This window comes from Monopterus albus, unplaced genomic scaffold (genome assembly GCF_001952655.1).
Source record: "Monopterus albus unplaced genomic scaffold, M_albus_1.0 scaffold50.1, whole genome shotgun sequence".
Taxonomy (NCBI): domain Eukaryota; kingdom Metazoa; phylum Chordata; class Actinopteri; order Synbranchiformes; family Synbranchidae; genus Monopterus; species Monopterus albus.
In genome coordinates, this window is record NW_018127930.1 from 2,228,679 (window position 1) to 2,241,629 (window position 12,951).

At 41.0% G+C, this 12,951-nt stretch overlaps 1 protein-coding gene across 9 annotated transcripts in view; it reads right to left on the minus strand.

The window, feature by feature from the left end:
• The window catches only part of grin1a (glutamate receptor, ionotropic, N-methyl D-aspartate 1a), a 31,148-nt gene that overhangs the window by 10,213 nt on the left and 7,984 nt on the right, over positions 1-12,951 (minus strand). For 5 of the 9 annotated variants that reach the window (XM_020601026.1, XM_020601025.1, XM_020601029.1 and 2 more), the window contains exons 4-19: positions 11,577-11,639; positions 10,709-10,806; positions 9,158-9,279; positions 8,176-8,350; positions 7,576-7,720; positions 6,634-6,720; positions 6,103-6,238; positions 5,715-5,842; positions 4,960-5,124; positions 4,571-4,689; positions 4,128-4,240; positions 3,399-3,547; positions 3,102-3,259; positions 2,376-2,537; positions 1,957-2,066; positions 1,442-1,587 (exon numbers count right to left, since the gene is read on the minus strand). In XM_020601026.1, coding sequence (XP_020456682.1) covers positions 1,442-1,587; positions 1,957-2,066; positions 2,376-2,537; positions 3,102-3,259; positions 3,399-3,547; positions 4,128-4,240; positions 4,571-4,689; positions 4,960-5,124; positions 5,715-5,842; positions 6,103-6,238; positions 6,634-6,720; positions 7,576-7,720; positions 8,176-8,350; positions 9,158-9,279; positions 10,709-10,806; positions 11,577-11,639 — 2,076 coding nt within the window. Of the gene's footprint in view, positions 1-341; positions 1,175-1,441; positions 1,588-1,956; positions 2,067-2,375; positions 2,538-3,101; positions 3,260-3,398; positions 3,548-4,127; positions 4,241-4,570; positions 4,690-4,959; positions 5,125-5,714; positions 5,843-6,102; positions 6,239-6,633; positions 6,721-7,575; positions 7,721-8,175; positions 8,351-9,157; positions 9,280-10,708; positions 10,807-11,576; positions 11,640-12,951 lie in introns of those variants that run through there. The other 4 variants (XM_020601028.1, XM_020601027.1, XM_020601034.1 and 1 more) reach the window with 2 other exon arrangements.

Genomic DNA, 12,951 nt, shown 5'->3' on the forward strand with positions numbered 1-12,951 from the left:
TATATGCAAGAACAGGCTCAATGATTAATTAGATGGAACATTGTGGGTGTGGTGTATGAATGTTAACACTTTGTAATAATTCTTTAGTATATTACTTGTGTGGTGTAGAAGATAATTATTTAAGAATGTAATTATGTAAGAATGTTAACACTCTGTTATAATTTTTTTAGTATATTACTTGTGTGGTGTAGAAGATAATTATTTATGTAGAGATACTGCTTGTAAACCAATGATGGTAAGATGATGTCATGGGGTAGGACTGGATAAGTCTGACTTCTTCCTACTCCATTCAAGCATGTACTAGGTATAAGCAAATTGATATTGGATTAGCATTTGTTGGATATGTGTAAAATTATGTGTGTTGACATATCAACTGCCTTTACATGCTTGAAAGAAAAGAATAAATCAAATCAATTCACCATGCAGGTGGCTTTGACCCACAAATGACATTTAATTCATCTCCATTTTGGAAGACGTTACAATGGAACATACAAATGTGAAAATCCCAGCTCATGAAACCCAAATTCTCTGCATGGCTAGGTACAACAAGGGTAAGAAGAAAAACGCATACTTTTGGAATTTGGGAGAATTTTTGGTGATGCCTTTAATGCCTGTTTAGGCAATGTATTTTATGCCCAGCAAGTTTTATGCTCTTATTTGGTGTCTGTGTTACGGACACTGCAGCAGAAAACGAGACAGCATGTGCACGGGAGCATGACCACAGAATCACCGCTGTGTGGTCATGCCAGGGCATTGATTTCACTCTTCATGCTCTATTTGTATTGTGAGCTCCTGGTTGCTGTTAGCATGAGTGTGAAGGAAATCAACAATAACGTCATCAAAGCGTAATAATTGTAAAGTAACTGTCATCAGTGTTTTATGATGTTTCTGGCAGGATATTTTTCTTTTTGCTGGCTTTCCATGTTGCATCATCTGACTTTATGAAGCATTTAAGCACCACAGCAGCTGCAGAGAACTACTAACTCATGCCATGAACAGTGAAGTTTTAATTCAGATGTCCATTAAGTTAGAGGTTTACAAGGCTAAATACAGTATCTTATTGTTACTCTAACAGGAGGAGGTGACAAGGGGGTGGAAATGGCCCTGCTGCTTAGTTACATACTAAAGAAGGGGTCCCAGCCATCGCTTGACTTCCAGAGGCCTCTTTACTCTCCTGCAGGCACACACAAGAGACATGGGCACCATTGGCCTCTAGGGACTGTCAGAACCTACAGGGTGGCCACTCAGGATGCCTTACAGTACGCAAAGGCATCAGAGATCATGGTTTCTCATATGGTGATCTGGTGGTCTGACCACCACCTCAGTGCAAAATGAACAGCTCCTACAGACAGAAATTGATGCAGGTCTTTGCTGGCTCTTTGGCACCGTAGGTTTGGCCTTTCCAACTTGGGTGTGAGCAAGCAAAGAGGATCATTCTTACCTGCAGGTTCTTCCTCCAAACATTGACGGCCGCAAAGGCCAGCTGCATCTGCTTCCTGCGGGCGTCTTTATGGCGCTTGTAGGCGATTTCAATGAAGATAAGGAAGATCCCTGCTGCTATTCCTCCAGCCACCAGCATGAAGACCCCTGTTGGAGAGGGACAGATGAAGAGAAACAGTGCTCAGATCGAGATTTGCGAGTCAGTGGGCTACAGACCTGCCGCTCCCACTGAGCATGAATGCACAGTTCTACCCATCATGCTCAGTGGTTGCCCATCCTTTTTTCTACCAGCTCCTACTGACGACGATGGCTGCAAACCACACAGTAGTAATGGAAGACCACCACCGCACAAAGCCACAGCACAAGATACTGTACGACACTGTTCCACAGAGCACCCACACCGACACTAAGACAACAATTTTGTATAGGCATTGGACAAAAAAGGCTACAGTACCTTACCACTGCAGTTTTTGTCCAATCACTTTTAACGCTTTCTCTACACCTTAAGGACCATACCTGCCATGTTTTCAAAGGTGAGTGTGGCTGGGGCATTGCTCCTTGAGTCACACTCCTGGTATCTCACCCAGGTTTTATCTAGGTCTTCCATGAAGCCATTCTCATGAGAACTGCAGGGGGTTGGGGATGGTGGAGAGAGAGGTGACAAAGTTAAGATTCACTGCAGTGGTGGAATATTTGAACCGCTTACTCCCAGATAGCAACATAAATAAAACAGAGACAGTTGGACAGGTGTTGTGACAGACATACACTTGACAGAGAAAAACAGACAGGGGAGGAAAGGGAAGCTACGAAAAGAGTAGATGTGACATAAGGCAATGTATTGGATGGCTATAAATGGTCAGTAAGTGACCATAAAATCAAATCAATAAGAAACAAAAAAAAGTCATACGAGTAATGCAGCTTCGGCTGGGACAGACCTGAGAATGGCCAGGGACACATTCTGTTTCCAGGGGCTGTCCTTGCGCATGCCTATGCCAAAGCCCGAACGGAAAAACAGCTCTCCCGTGGTCACCAGGTCGCACTTCTGCGAGGCTTCAAACTCCAGCACCGCAGAGTCCCAGATGAAAGCATGCAGCTTGCTGTGGGGGAGGGGGAGGGAGGAGGAGGGGAAGGAGGGGGTTATGATGCAACAGTACAATGATTTACATACACATTTACGGCTCCCATCCCCCTTTCTCTCGCACACCAGATCGTGTGTGTCATTCAGCGTTTACCAGCCATCTCTACCGCTGCTTATGGCCCAAATGAAATCCAATGGCAGATGGGTGAGGGCACGTCCCCTATTGGATTCCACCCATCTCAAAGATGTTCGTCGGGTACAACCTGAAAAAAGGGTGCTCTTCGACTCAGTGTTAGCTCAACCTCACACTGGTGTTGGTGCTGTTGACATGTCCACACCTGATGCTGTCCCTGGACGCCTGTCTTGGCTGGGTGATGGACCTGGATCAGGAGGAATGCAGCAGCAGTAAGTCCGTCTGTTTCCGCCTGATCCAGAGGTCCATATAAACACCCCCCAACCTCACCAACCCCACCACCACCCCACCATGAGCTGACTGGACTGGCCCTGTTCTGTGTGCCTTATACTGTAGGTCGAGCAGCCGGATGACACGTGCTCTGGTCGGCCCACCCTGGCCGAGACTCACTTGTCACGCACAGCCTGGATAGCCTCTGCAGCACTCTCATAGTTGTGCTTCTCCATATGGCGGTACATGGTGCTTAGCTCCACCTGCCGCCGGAAATAGATGTCCACAGAGCTCTGCTTCACCGTGGCATAGATGAACTTATCTGATGGGTTTCTCAGCTATACAAAGAGACAAAGATAAGACATAAGCAGTCAACTTCCACTGATGTAAAATGTATATGTTTACACCCACATGCATGTATTTATAGAAATAAAAATGTTGTTGTGTAGTAAGATGGTCCTAGCATCCCCTACACACCCTTGGGTCATTGATGCCGGTGATGCGCTCCTCGGGCCGGTCCAACACCAGGAAGGCAGCCAGGTTGGCAGTATAAGAAGCCACAATGATCATAGCAAAGCCAGCCCACACCATACCCAGGATTCTTGCCGAAAAGCTGCGCGGTGCACCTGTGTAGTGAGTTTTAACCTTTCAGCTCATTCAGTAATGTAGAGTCATTACTGTAGCTGGACACCTTCACTTCTGTTAACTGGTACTTCTACCACGCACTACTGCTAACCCCTAACATCTGTTATTACTACTAATGTTACACTTACTACTGCAATAATAACAATAACACAACCATGACCCTATAGAGTATTATATACACTTTACAACACAACCTAAAACAAAAGAAATTATCAAAAAAAAAAAAATAACCCACTAAAATAGTCAATATGAAGACAAATAAAATAAGCAAAGGCAAAAGGTACAAACTGTTAAAAGACAAACTGCATCAAAGGCTGTCTCTACAAAGGAACTAATGTGTCATCATCAAAAAACCTCCACAATCAGGCAACACCTGGAGCCACAACTGCCTTGATGTTGTTTTTTTTTTCCAACTGAAAAACAGCGCTCAGATCAGAGTACTCAACAGCATGACAAGTGTTCTATGAGAACGGGGACATTTACTGCTCAGTAGCTGATGTTTTGCAGATTTTTAATAATGATTATTTTTTGTCTCCATCTCTCCCACTGGCTGTGGCTCACCTTCTCCTATTCCAGAGTTCAGCAACACTCCCCAGGAGAACCACATAGCAGATGATAAGGTGAGGGCATCTTCTTCTTCTTCTTCACTGTTTACTTTAAATCTTCCAAACGGGCTAGAGGGGTGAAATTGGGAGGGTTGCAGGAGATAAAGTGAGAACTCGCTAAGAAAATGTAAAAGGGAAAACCCTGGTGATGCCAGGCAGTGGAGATAACTGAACATGACCAAACAAAGCAAGAGGGCAACAGATTCCTCAGAAAGAAAATACACAAACACAGGGGCACAAGAGCAGAGGAGTGCAATGTTGGAGCTTCACCTCTGTCTGCCCTCGTCTCCACACTGAGGGAAGATCTATAGTGTTTAGGAGTGTATGTATACACACACACTGTTTCAGTCATGAATACACACACACACACACACACACACACACAGCTCTCCCTTGTACCTGAACCGGTCTAGTAGGTAAAGCATCACCGCCACCACATGCACCGATAGACCCACCAGCAGCCACAGTGTGCTTTGGAACGGCTGCATGAACGAGTCCAGTGTACTGCGAGGGATTTCCTGAAAACACACAACCCAGCTAGTTAACGATACATATTTTTGAATACTTAGTTTGCATAATTATAAACCATTCAACGTTTTCATTGTGTTACCTTGTGTTTGTGCCGTAGAAAACAAGGTACCAAATAACAGGTCGGGCATATTTGGAATTTGTGACCCAGTAGAGGCACAGGGAATAAAAAAAAAGGCCTAGAGGATTCCATACCTGGATGATACATCTAACTCCCCAGTGGTTGTTTGACGTGACAGATCATTAAACAGAATACTTACCTTTTTAACAAGGATGGTGAGGCCTTGATATTTAAAGGGTTTGGAGAACTCAATGTACTGGGCTCGTTCGTTGTTTATAGTCAATGGGGCAACAATCATGTCAGCCAAGCCCCCTAGGAGCTCTCCCATCATGCCATTCCACTCTTTCTTGTTGCTGTTGTTCACCTGGATTCCCAAAGAAAAGGTGTTAACATGAGACTGTGCTATCAACCTACTGCCATCTAGACCACAGAATATTTCCAGACCTCAAGAATTTGGGTTAAGCCTAGTGGGGATATAAATGTTAGGACACATGTGGAGCACATTTTCAGAACTTTTTCTAACATAAAAAAATGAAATTGCAGATTTTTCAGCTGATGTTCTCCATAAAGGAACTGTTCTTTTTGTTTGGTAGATTTTCAAATTGTTTTTGCAATGTTGTGTTTCTTTCATAATAAATCTGATTAGCACTTCCAGATGAACTACAGTACTCAGTAATGGTTACTAGGGCTTTCTAATCATTTACTGTAGATACCGAAAAACTGACACTTGATCAAAGGCTGCTGGCAAATTCACCTGGTGGACATTTGACACCTGTGGATATGACTGCTTATGATTTCAGCTCTGAGAAGTTAATGAGAACACTGTTGTTGGTGGAGTAAAATAAAACACTAAAAAGGGTTAAAGTTATGGAAGGTACTGAATGTAACATAATGCATGCAACCTGTGCCTCATGCAAAAAAAAAAAAAAAAGACACTGTTAAGGTAAAACTAACCCGCTCTTGAGTCCCAAATTTCCCATCAGCCACCAGATGAACCTCATAGGTAAAATTCATGGTCATAGCCAACTTGATCAGGAGATCAATACAAAATCCGTAACAACATTGGGGTACAATTGGGCGCCCTGTAACAAAACCAGCAATGGCTGCAAGTTACAATCAATCTGAAGACTCTGGACATAAACTGAACAAAATATGTGACACATTGTAGTGCAAATGACCATAAACAATCTTATTGCATACAGTCCAAGCAATCACTCATTCTGAATGGAACCCTCAGCTACATGCATACATACTGTATATATATGCCTACTGCATACACTGTATATGTATACATTTCCAGTGATTGTTTGGCGGGTGAAGTGAAAGCACAGTGATGTGTTACCTGGGATGGTTTCATTGGGCCCAGTGCAGATAACCTTTTTAATTAAGACTCCATTTAAGGTCATTTCCTCCTTGCATGTTCCATCTGCCAAAGTGGGTTTCACATACACAAATGGCTCCTGGTGTATCGTCACTATCTACAACAGACAGGACAGAAAGCTATTTATCGCCTAGTCAGAACTGTATAAGATCGGCCCTGAGGGACTTCAGAGTGGCAAAGCAAGAGTGAAAGAAAGAGAGAGAATAAAACACTTGGAAAACCCCAGCAGACACACAAATAGCCGTGTACCAACAACCACATACACATGGACGCACAAAGACAAATTGATGATTGTAAAAATAACCAACAAGGAAACAAATGAGATAAAAGTCAGAGCAAATATATCACTGCTGCCTTTATGAAGATAGATTAACTGCACTCCCTTCTATAAAACAGATGTTAGTATTGTCTAAAAAGAGTCCACCAGCTGTCTGTACACAGTCTGTGTGAAAACAGATGTCACATTGGAGCAGAAAAGTGAAGGCGCCCTACCTTTAATCGAGTGGACATCTGGAAGCCCTGTGGTTTCTCAGTCTCTCCTCCGGGCCAGATGATTTTGCGCTGATTGTTCATTACCACCTGCAGGGATGCCACAGTATTTTAGGTGAGTGCTGACAGAAGGCATGCTGCTAATGAGGCTCCAATGCTGTGGATGAGCAGCAGTAATGAGTCAGCTTAATAAAAAAAAAAAACTCAGCAGTGCTTTTATTTATTGGGTTGGCCTCTGACCTTTGTATCCTACCTGAAGGTTTCGGGAATATACAACATTTTTAGATTTATTTTTTCAAAATTCAATGTAAATTGCAACAACTTGAGACTTTAGAAATGAGATAGAACATAAATTTTTTTCTTGAAAGTTACATTATGGTCTTTTGGCAGTTTTGAGAAAAAAATAGTTTCTATGTCTTTCTACTAAGGAAGAGTTGCATTCATAAGTGACGTTTTTGTTCTAAGGCCAAACAAACTATTCATAATGGGAATATGGTTGTGATTGTGATTTTCATAATTAAGTGAAAAAATGTAAACCAAGTGAAAGCAAAATGTTGAGCAATAATGTTAAATATTTTTTCATTATTTATCTGTATTTTTAAGGCTTATGAAGTGCACAGGTTTCATGTACATGCACCTCCAGCTTTCCATGTAGAACTGAACATTGTTAACTAGAACAGTTAACAATGGACAAATCTAAAGTCGTCCTCGGCAAGGATTCCAGTATATTGAAGCACAACCAAATATTGGCATATTTCAAAATGTTTCTAGTCAATTTTAATGTTTAAAAACAGACTTGGACCTTTCAGCCAGAGAGAGCAGTGAGACATTGCTGTCCACCCTAGTGTTATGCTTTAATTAGCCACATTCTCTATTTTCTTTCTGCCTAACTGGATGTAACTTGTATCAAAGAGAAAAGAGCCACCTCTGTCTCTGTGAGTATACCTGCGTTCCATTGTATATGCCGACTTGAATGAGTCGACTCTTCTGGTAATTGAGTATACTATAGTGGGCGTACTTCCTGTCGCCGTCGTCATTGAACTCCACTCGTCCTGTGAGGCCCTCTGGATATTTAGATGACATGAGCACCCTGTGGCATACAAATAAGAAGGGTTATACACATGAATGAGTGTGTATGTGTTCACACATGGACATGGTGTCTCATCTGTAAGTAGTGCAATGCTGCACAAGGCTCTCAATTTGTGGTGCAGTTAAGTGGCTGATTCAACACAGCTTTTGTTGAAAGCATCATGAACAAGGCAGAGCTGTGGCTGTTCAGCTGCTTTTATCACTGCATCTGTGTGGATGCAGAAAATCTATTAAATTTGTAAACAACAAAAACCTGACAATCAACATTTTGTAAAGCAGCTTACAAATCAGAACTGAAAAAAGTGGAAAGAAGAAATCTTTGGGTTCATCACTTCACACTTTGTATAGTACTTTACTCATACTGGATTCCAGTATGCTGGTTGTTTGTCATAACACCCTCAACAAACCATGAAAAAAGAAGAAGAGGCACTGGGTTACACCTATATCCCAGCTTACCGTTTAAAGAGGGGCCCTGTTTTCCAGATGTTGGTGTTGCCCACACATCCTCTTGGGGGTTCTGTAATATTTTCCTTCTCAAAGAGCTCCTGGATGGACTGCGCCACCACAGCCACTGCATCATTGATGTGGGCTGACTCATTCTTCCCGTTGATGAGCTGGAGGCCGATCAGACCTGAGACCAGGCCAACAACAAAGTAAATCACTGACCTGAGCAACCTATAGTCTCCCTGGATGGGGAAAAACCTTTAGGGCCTCCAGTCAGATATCAGCTGTATGATCCATCTTTGTTGCCAGGTAATCTCATGGAGAATAATTCAGAAAATACCCACATCTTTATGAGACCAGGCAACAGAAAGAAACTGATCACAAACTGATGATCTTCTCACAGCATGTGTTGAGTCCCTTTAGTTAGATCCTTTTTTACCCTAAGGTTTGAGTAATCACACACAGCACAGCCAAAGCATCTGTATTAAACCAAAAGTATTGTCAGACCTAAATTTAAACCAGACAACAATCCAACTTCAGCTAAGTTTTCTGATTACAACCAGGTCCATTAGTCTTGCAGGCTCCTTGATGAAGCTACAGTGGAGGTGGGTGAGGCTGGACATGAACAGGACCACAAACGCTCTGGACATTGTAGCTTATCATTCTATCAGTTGCAAACCTTCTCCTTTTAAATCATTAGAAACCAGGGCATTAATATGACAGAGTAGAACAATAAGGTTAGTTTTGAACAATCCATGATGTACACATTTAAACAAAAAACTGGGAGTGGGCAAACACCACATTTAAACCTTTAAACACACAATTCTTAAAAGTTTAAATGTTCAACACACCACAAGCAGTTATACAGATAATTATGTAATGCATCCACTGTTAAACAGTTCATCTCTCTGGACCGGTGTGTGGTATGATTGGCCTCTGAGTAAAGCCGGGGTTAACTTCTGTGTTCCCACTGATCTCTACTAGATCAACGTACCGTCTGGTGCCTCGCTCAGGGCTTTACCCGACATCTCCCGCTCGCCCACCAGCCACACATAGCCAGAGCCCGTCATGTTGAGGAAGCGGGCAGCCTTGTACACTGCAGCAGCATCCTCCTCACTGGAATTTGCCATGTTGAAAAAAGATTGAAAGAGATTGTTTTTTGCATCAAATCATACTGAATGAGAATGGAATGGATAAATTTGTGATTATTTGTAGTTATTCTGTGTGTATACATACAGCTGAGTGCAAACGTTTGCATCCCCTCACTTTGAAATGGCAAAAAGAGCAAAACAAATAATATTTTTGCATCGACATATTTAATGCGCATTCAGCTAATGCAAATGTTCCCTCATCAACAGAAGCAACAAAAATGGTCAGTGTGTAAAAAGAAAGTTATAGTAAAATAATGAAAATATCAGCACAAAAGCTGGCATCCCCCTTTATGAAATGTACTTTGTATGTCCTGACAAAGTCCTTAGAGGCAACTGGCATAAGAGTCCATATCTTTACAGTCAAGTGTAGTCTGTACAAGTCTGGATTGTTTGGGAGACTTCTAGACATAAGGCAGCACAGTTGCAGTTGTTAAGGAGCAAGATTATGTGGTCTGATCAGATCAAAGATTAATTCTTTGGTCATAATTCACACAGGCATGTGTGGTGAGAAAAACACTTGGCCTACGAACGATGGAACAGCAGGAAATCTAGATGTGTTTTATCAATTTTAGACACATTTCCAGCAGAAAACATTTGCAAATGTTTCTAAAATTTGGCATAAACTACATAACCATCATTTAGATGCTACCTACAACTGAATATAAAGATCCACAGCTGGGCTGAGCAGAGGGTTTAGAAGATTTAGCACTTTTAGTATTTTTGGTGTAATTCCATTGCAATGTGCAAAGTCAAAATTGTTAAGGTCTGGCTTGTAGTGCATCTATTATCAGTTATGATTATTTATCATCTTTTTCCTTAAGAAAGGGTGTCAAATGTTTAGCCTGGAACGTTAGATGAATTTCTTTAAAAACAGTCACCTTTCAGTTCATATTTTGGAACTGAATGGGCAACATTAATTTGTAGTGAGTTAATTTTACTAAATGTAATTATATTTAGTTTTACACAGTAAAGAAGAAGGGGAACAGTGGGAATAAAGAAAAAACTGTTTTCCTCCTATTTTGTGGGTGTTTTTATTGGTATATTGATGTATTTTGTATTTTTATTTAAGTTATTTGCTTTGTTTTTGCCTTGTGGGGATATATTTGTGTTTGTGTGGAGGGGTCATTATGAGAGATGACCTTTGGACATGTATTCTTTCCTTTAAATAACAAAAGATAAAAAAATAATTAAAGTAATCTTTTGTTTTGCCCATTTCTATTTTGAGTACATTTCTAAAAATGTGCAAGTAAAAAAAAAAAAAAAGCACCCATACTGGTGAAGTTGGAACCTTGAGGGCATTTTTTTTTTTAGCAATGTGAGTAAATATGATGCCTTCACCAATGCTCCCTCTGGGAATGTAGGTGTTTGTGTGTGATTTGGGGTAAAAATCCTACCTGGCGGACAGGATGATGACTCGGGCCTCGAGCTCTTTCGCCTCCAGCAGCAGGGCAGTTAAGTTAGTCTCATGGCTGAACTGGAGGACTTTGTCTGCCTGTGATCAGGGCATAAGAAAGGTCAAGCCAGCTACGTTTCCCAAACCTCAGACACCATGCTGCCTCTGTACCTGCTTGGTTCGAGCTTGGCCGATTTAGTTTGAAAACGGGAGACAGAGATAAAAAGGAAAGCGATCCAGGGGAACCGGCTGAACTAAAAAAAAAGCTTGAAGGGAAAAAAGCTTTTGCATTTGTTTGCATGCAAACTGAGGGTTATCAAGGCTCCAAAGAAGGACGTGCATGTGTTAGGTAGGGGGAAGAAGAAGGTCAATGCAACCAGTAACTAAAGACGGGTGAAGTGGGGTGAGGGGGACATTTTCCCCCAACAAAAAATTGTTAAAAACTAGGGAAGTGCTACGGAACAGGAGCAAGTAGCATCTGGGAAACGGTTTTGTCCCACTCTACCGGTTCTTCACAAAGGACTGGACTTGCAAACTCTTTTGGTGTGTGTGTGTGTGTGTGTGTGTGTGTGTGTGTGTGTTCTGAGTACATGCATTCCTTTATTAAAGGAGAAAATGAAAATGATAAAATCGAGGCGCTATTCACTGATTTCTTTTTTTTTCTGTAATGACCAAAAATGAAAGCTTTTTCATAACAAAATCATTCTTTATTAAAATCATAGGAAAATGTCTCAAAGTAAACAACTAAAGAAAAGACGTGCTACCAAGAGAGGGACATTTCTGGGTCGGTTGGTGACTGGTTTGGGCTGGTTTCTAGTTGCTACGTTTGGAAAGTTGGTGGGCGGCGTGCATTGACCATGCAAATATACCTTAGGTCCTCGCTTGTTGTCATAGGACAGTTGGTCGAGGTTTTCATAGTTCCTTTTTTTATTCTGATGAGTAATGTGCACAGAGAAAATATGCAGACACAGAAAAATATTATAAACAGTTGAAAATGGAGGGCAGTAAAGCATTCCAACAAATTCCCACTTTTCTGCTTCAAACTGGGATCTTTAACAGAGGGGCTTGCAAAAAACATCAGAGCTGACAGCTCAGTAACAACTCTAAAATTATAGTATGTATAATGTTAAATAAAGTACTATTCAGTGCAATTTATTCATTGATGCTATCAATTATCAGTTTATAACTCAAGGATTCAGCTGCATTGATCAACTCTATGAAATATCTGGGTACGCTGTTTCTTCTTCACCATATTGCAAACTAAAGCCGACATTTAACAAATGTGGCTGTCACAAACCAACACACCAATGGGTTCAAAGTATGAGCACATTTTTTGGCTTCCTTAAAAAATATGAAAAGCCTGTTAAAAGTTTTGCTGCATGTAAACATGAGTGGAAATTGCTTATTTATCCAACCATCTGTTTTACTGGCTCCAAAGTGCCACTTCCAGAGGCTGTGAGTTCTATACTTAGTATTAATAACTTGTGTGACCAAACACTTGACACAACACACCAAAGCTAGAATCCATCATGTAGCGCACGTTACTTACATCATTTTAATTGATTTTTTACAGATATGTTCAATACTGTGGTTACTCATTTAATAGTGGTTTACAAACTCATGGATTTGAATCAAAAAGTCTTTATCAAGCTTAAATCACAAACATGCTGACAATTCACACACTGATATTCTACTCGACAATACAATTTCAGCAAAGAGTCCAGAGCTGTGTCACGTACAGTAGTAATTCTAAGCAGATTCTAGTTCACACTGGACAAATTAAGTATACAGTGAATTCTTTAAAAAAACACCAAATTTTTGAGTGTTCTTTTTTTTATTCTACAGTCCCAGACTTTATTGCACAAGGGAAATAGACTCACACTTGCAAAGAATCAGAAAACTCTGGATTGTAGCAAGACAGTTTCAGAAAGATCTTAAAAATAAGTATTGTATTAAATCTTTAGAAAACATTTTTGCCTTGCCACTTTGAGGTTTAATTGGCAGAGACATTCCAATATTGATGGATGTCTGATCGAAGTACTGTATAATTTCCTGTTGGTATAAACAGTTGACTAACTGTGAAAGCAATAAAGCACAACATTTATATTGTGCATCCTGTAAATTATTAGGATGGCATAAGAAATTTGGACACAAGATACTGACTTTCAGTAATTCCTGTGCAGGGTTCTGTGAGAGGAGCGTTCTGCCCATGGATGTATTATAAGAACAGGATACCAAACTAAA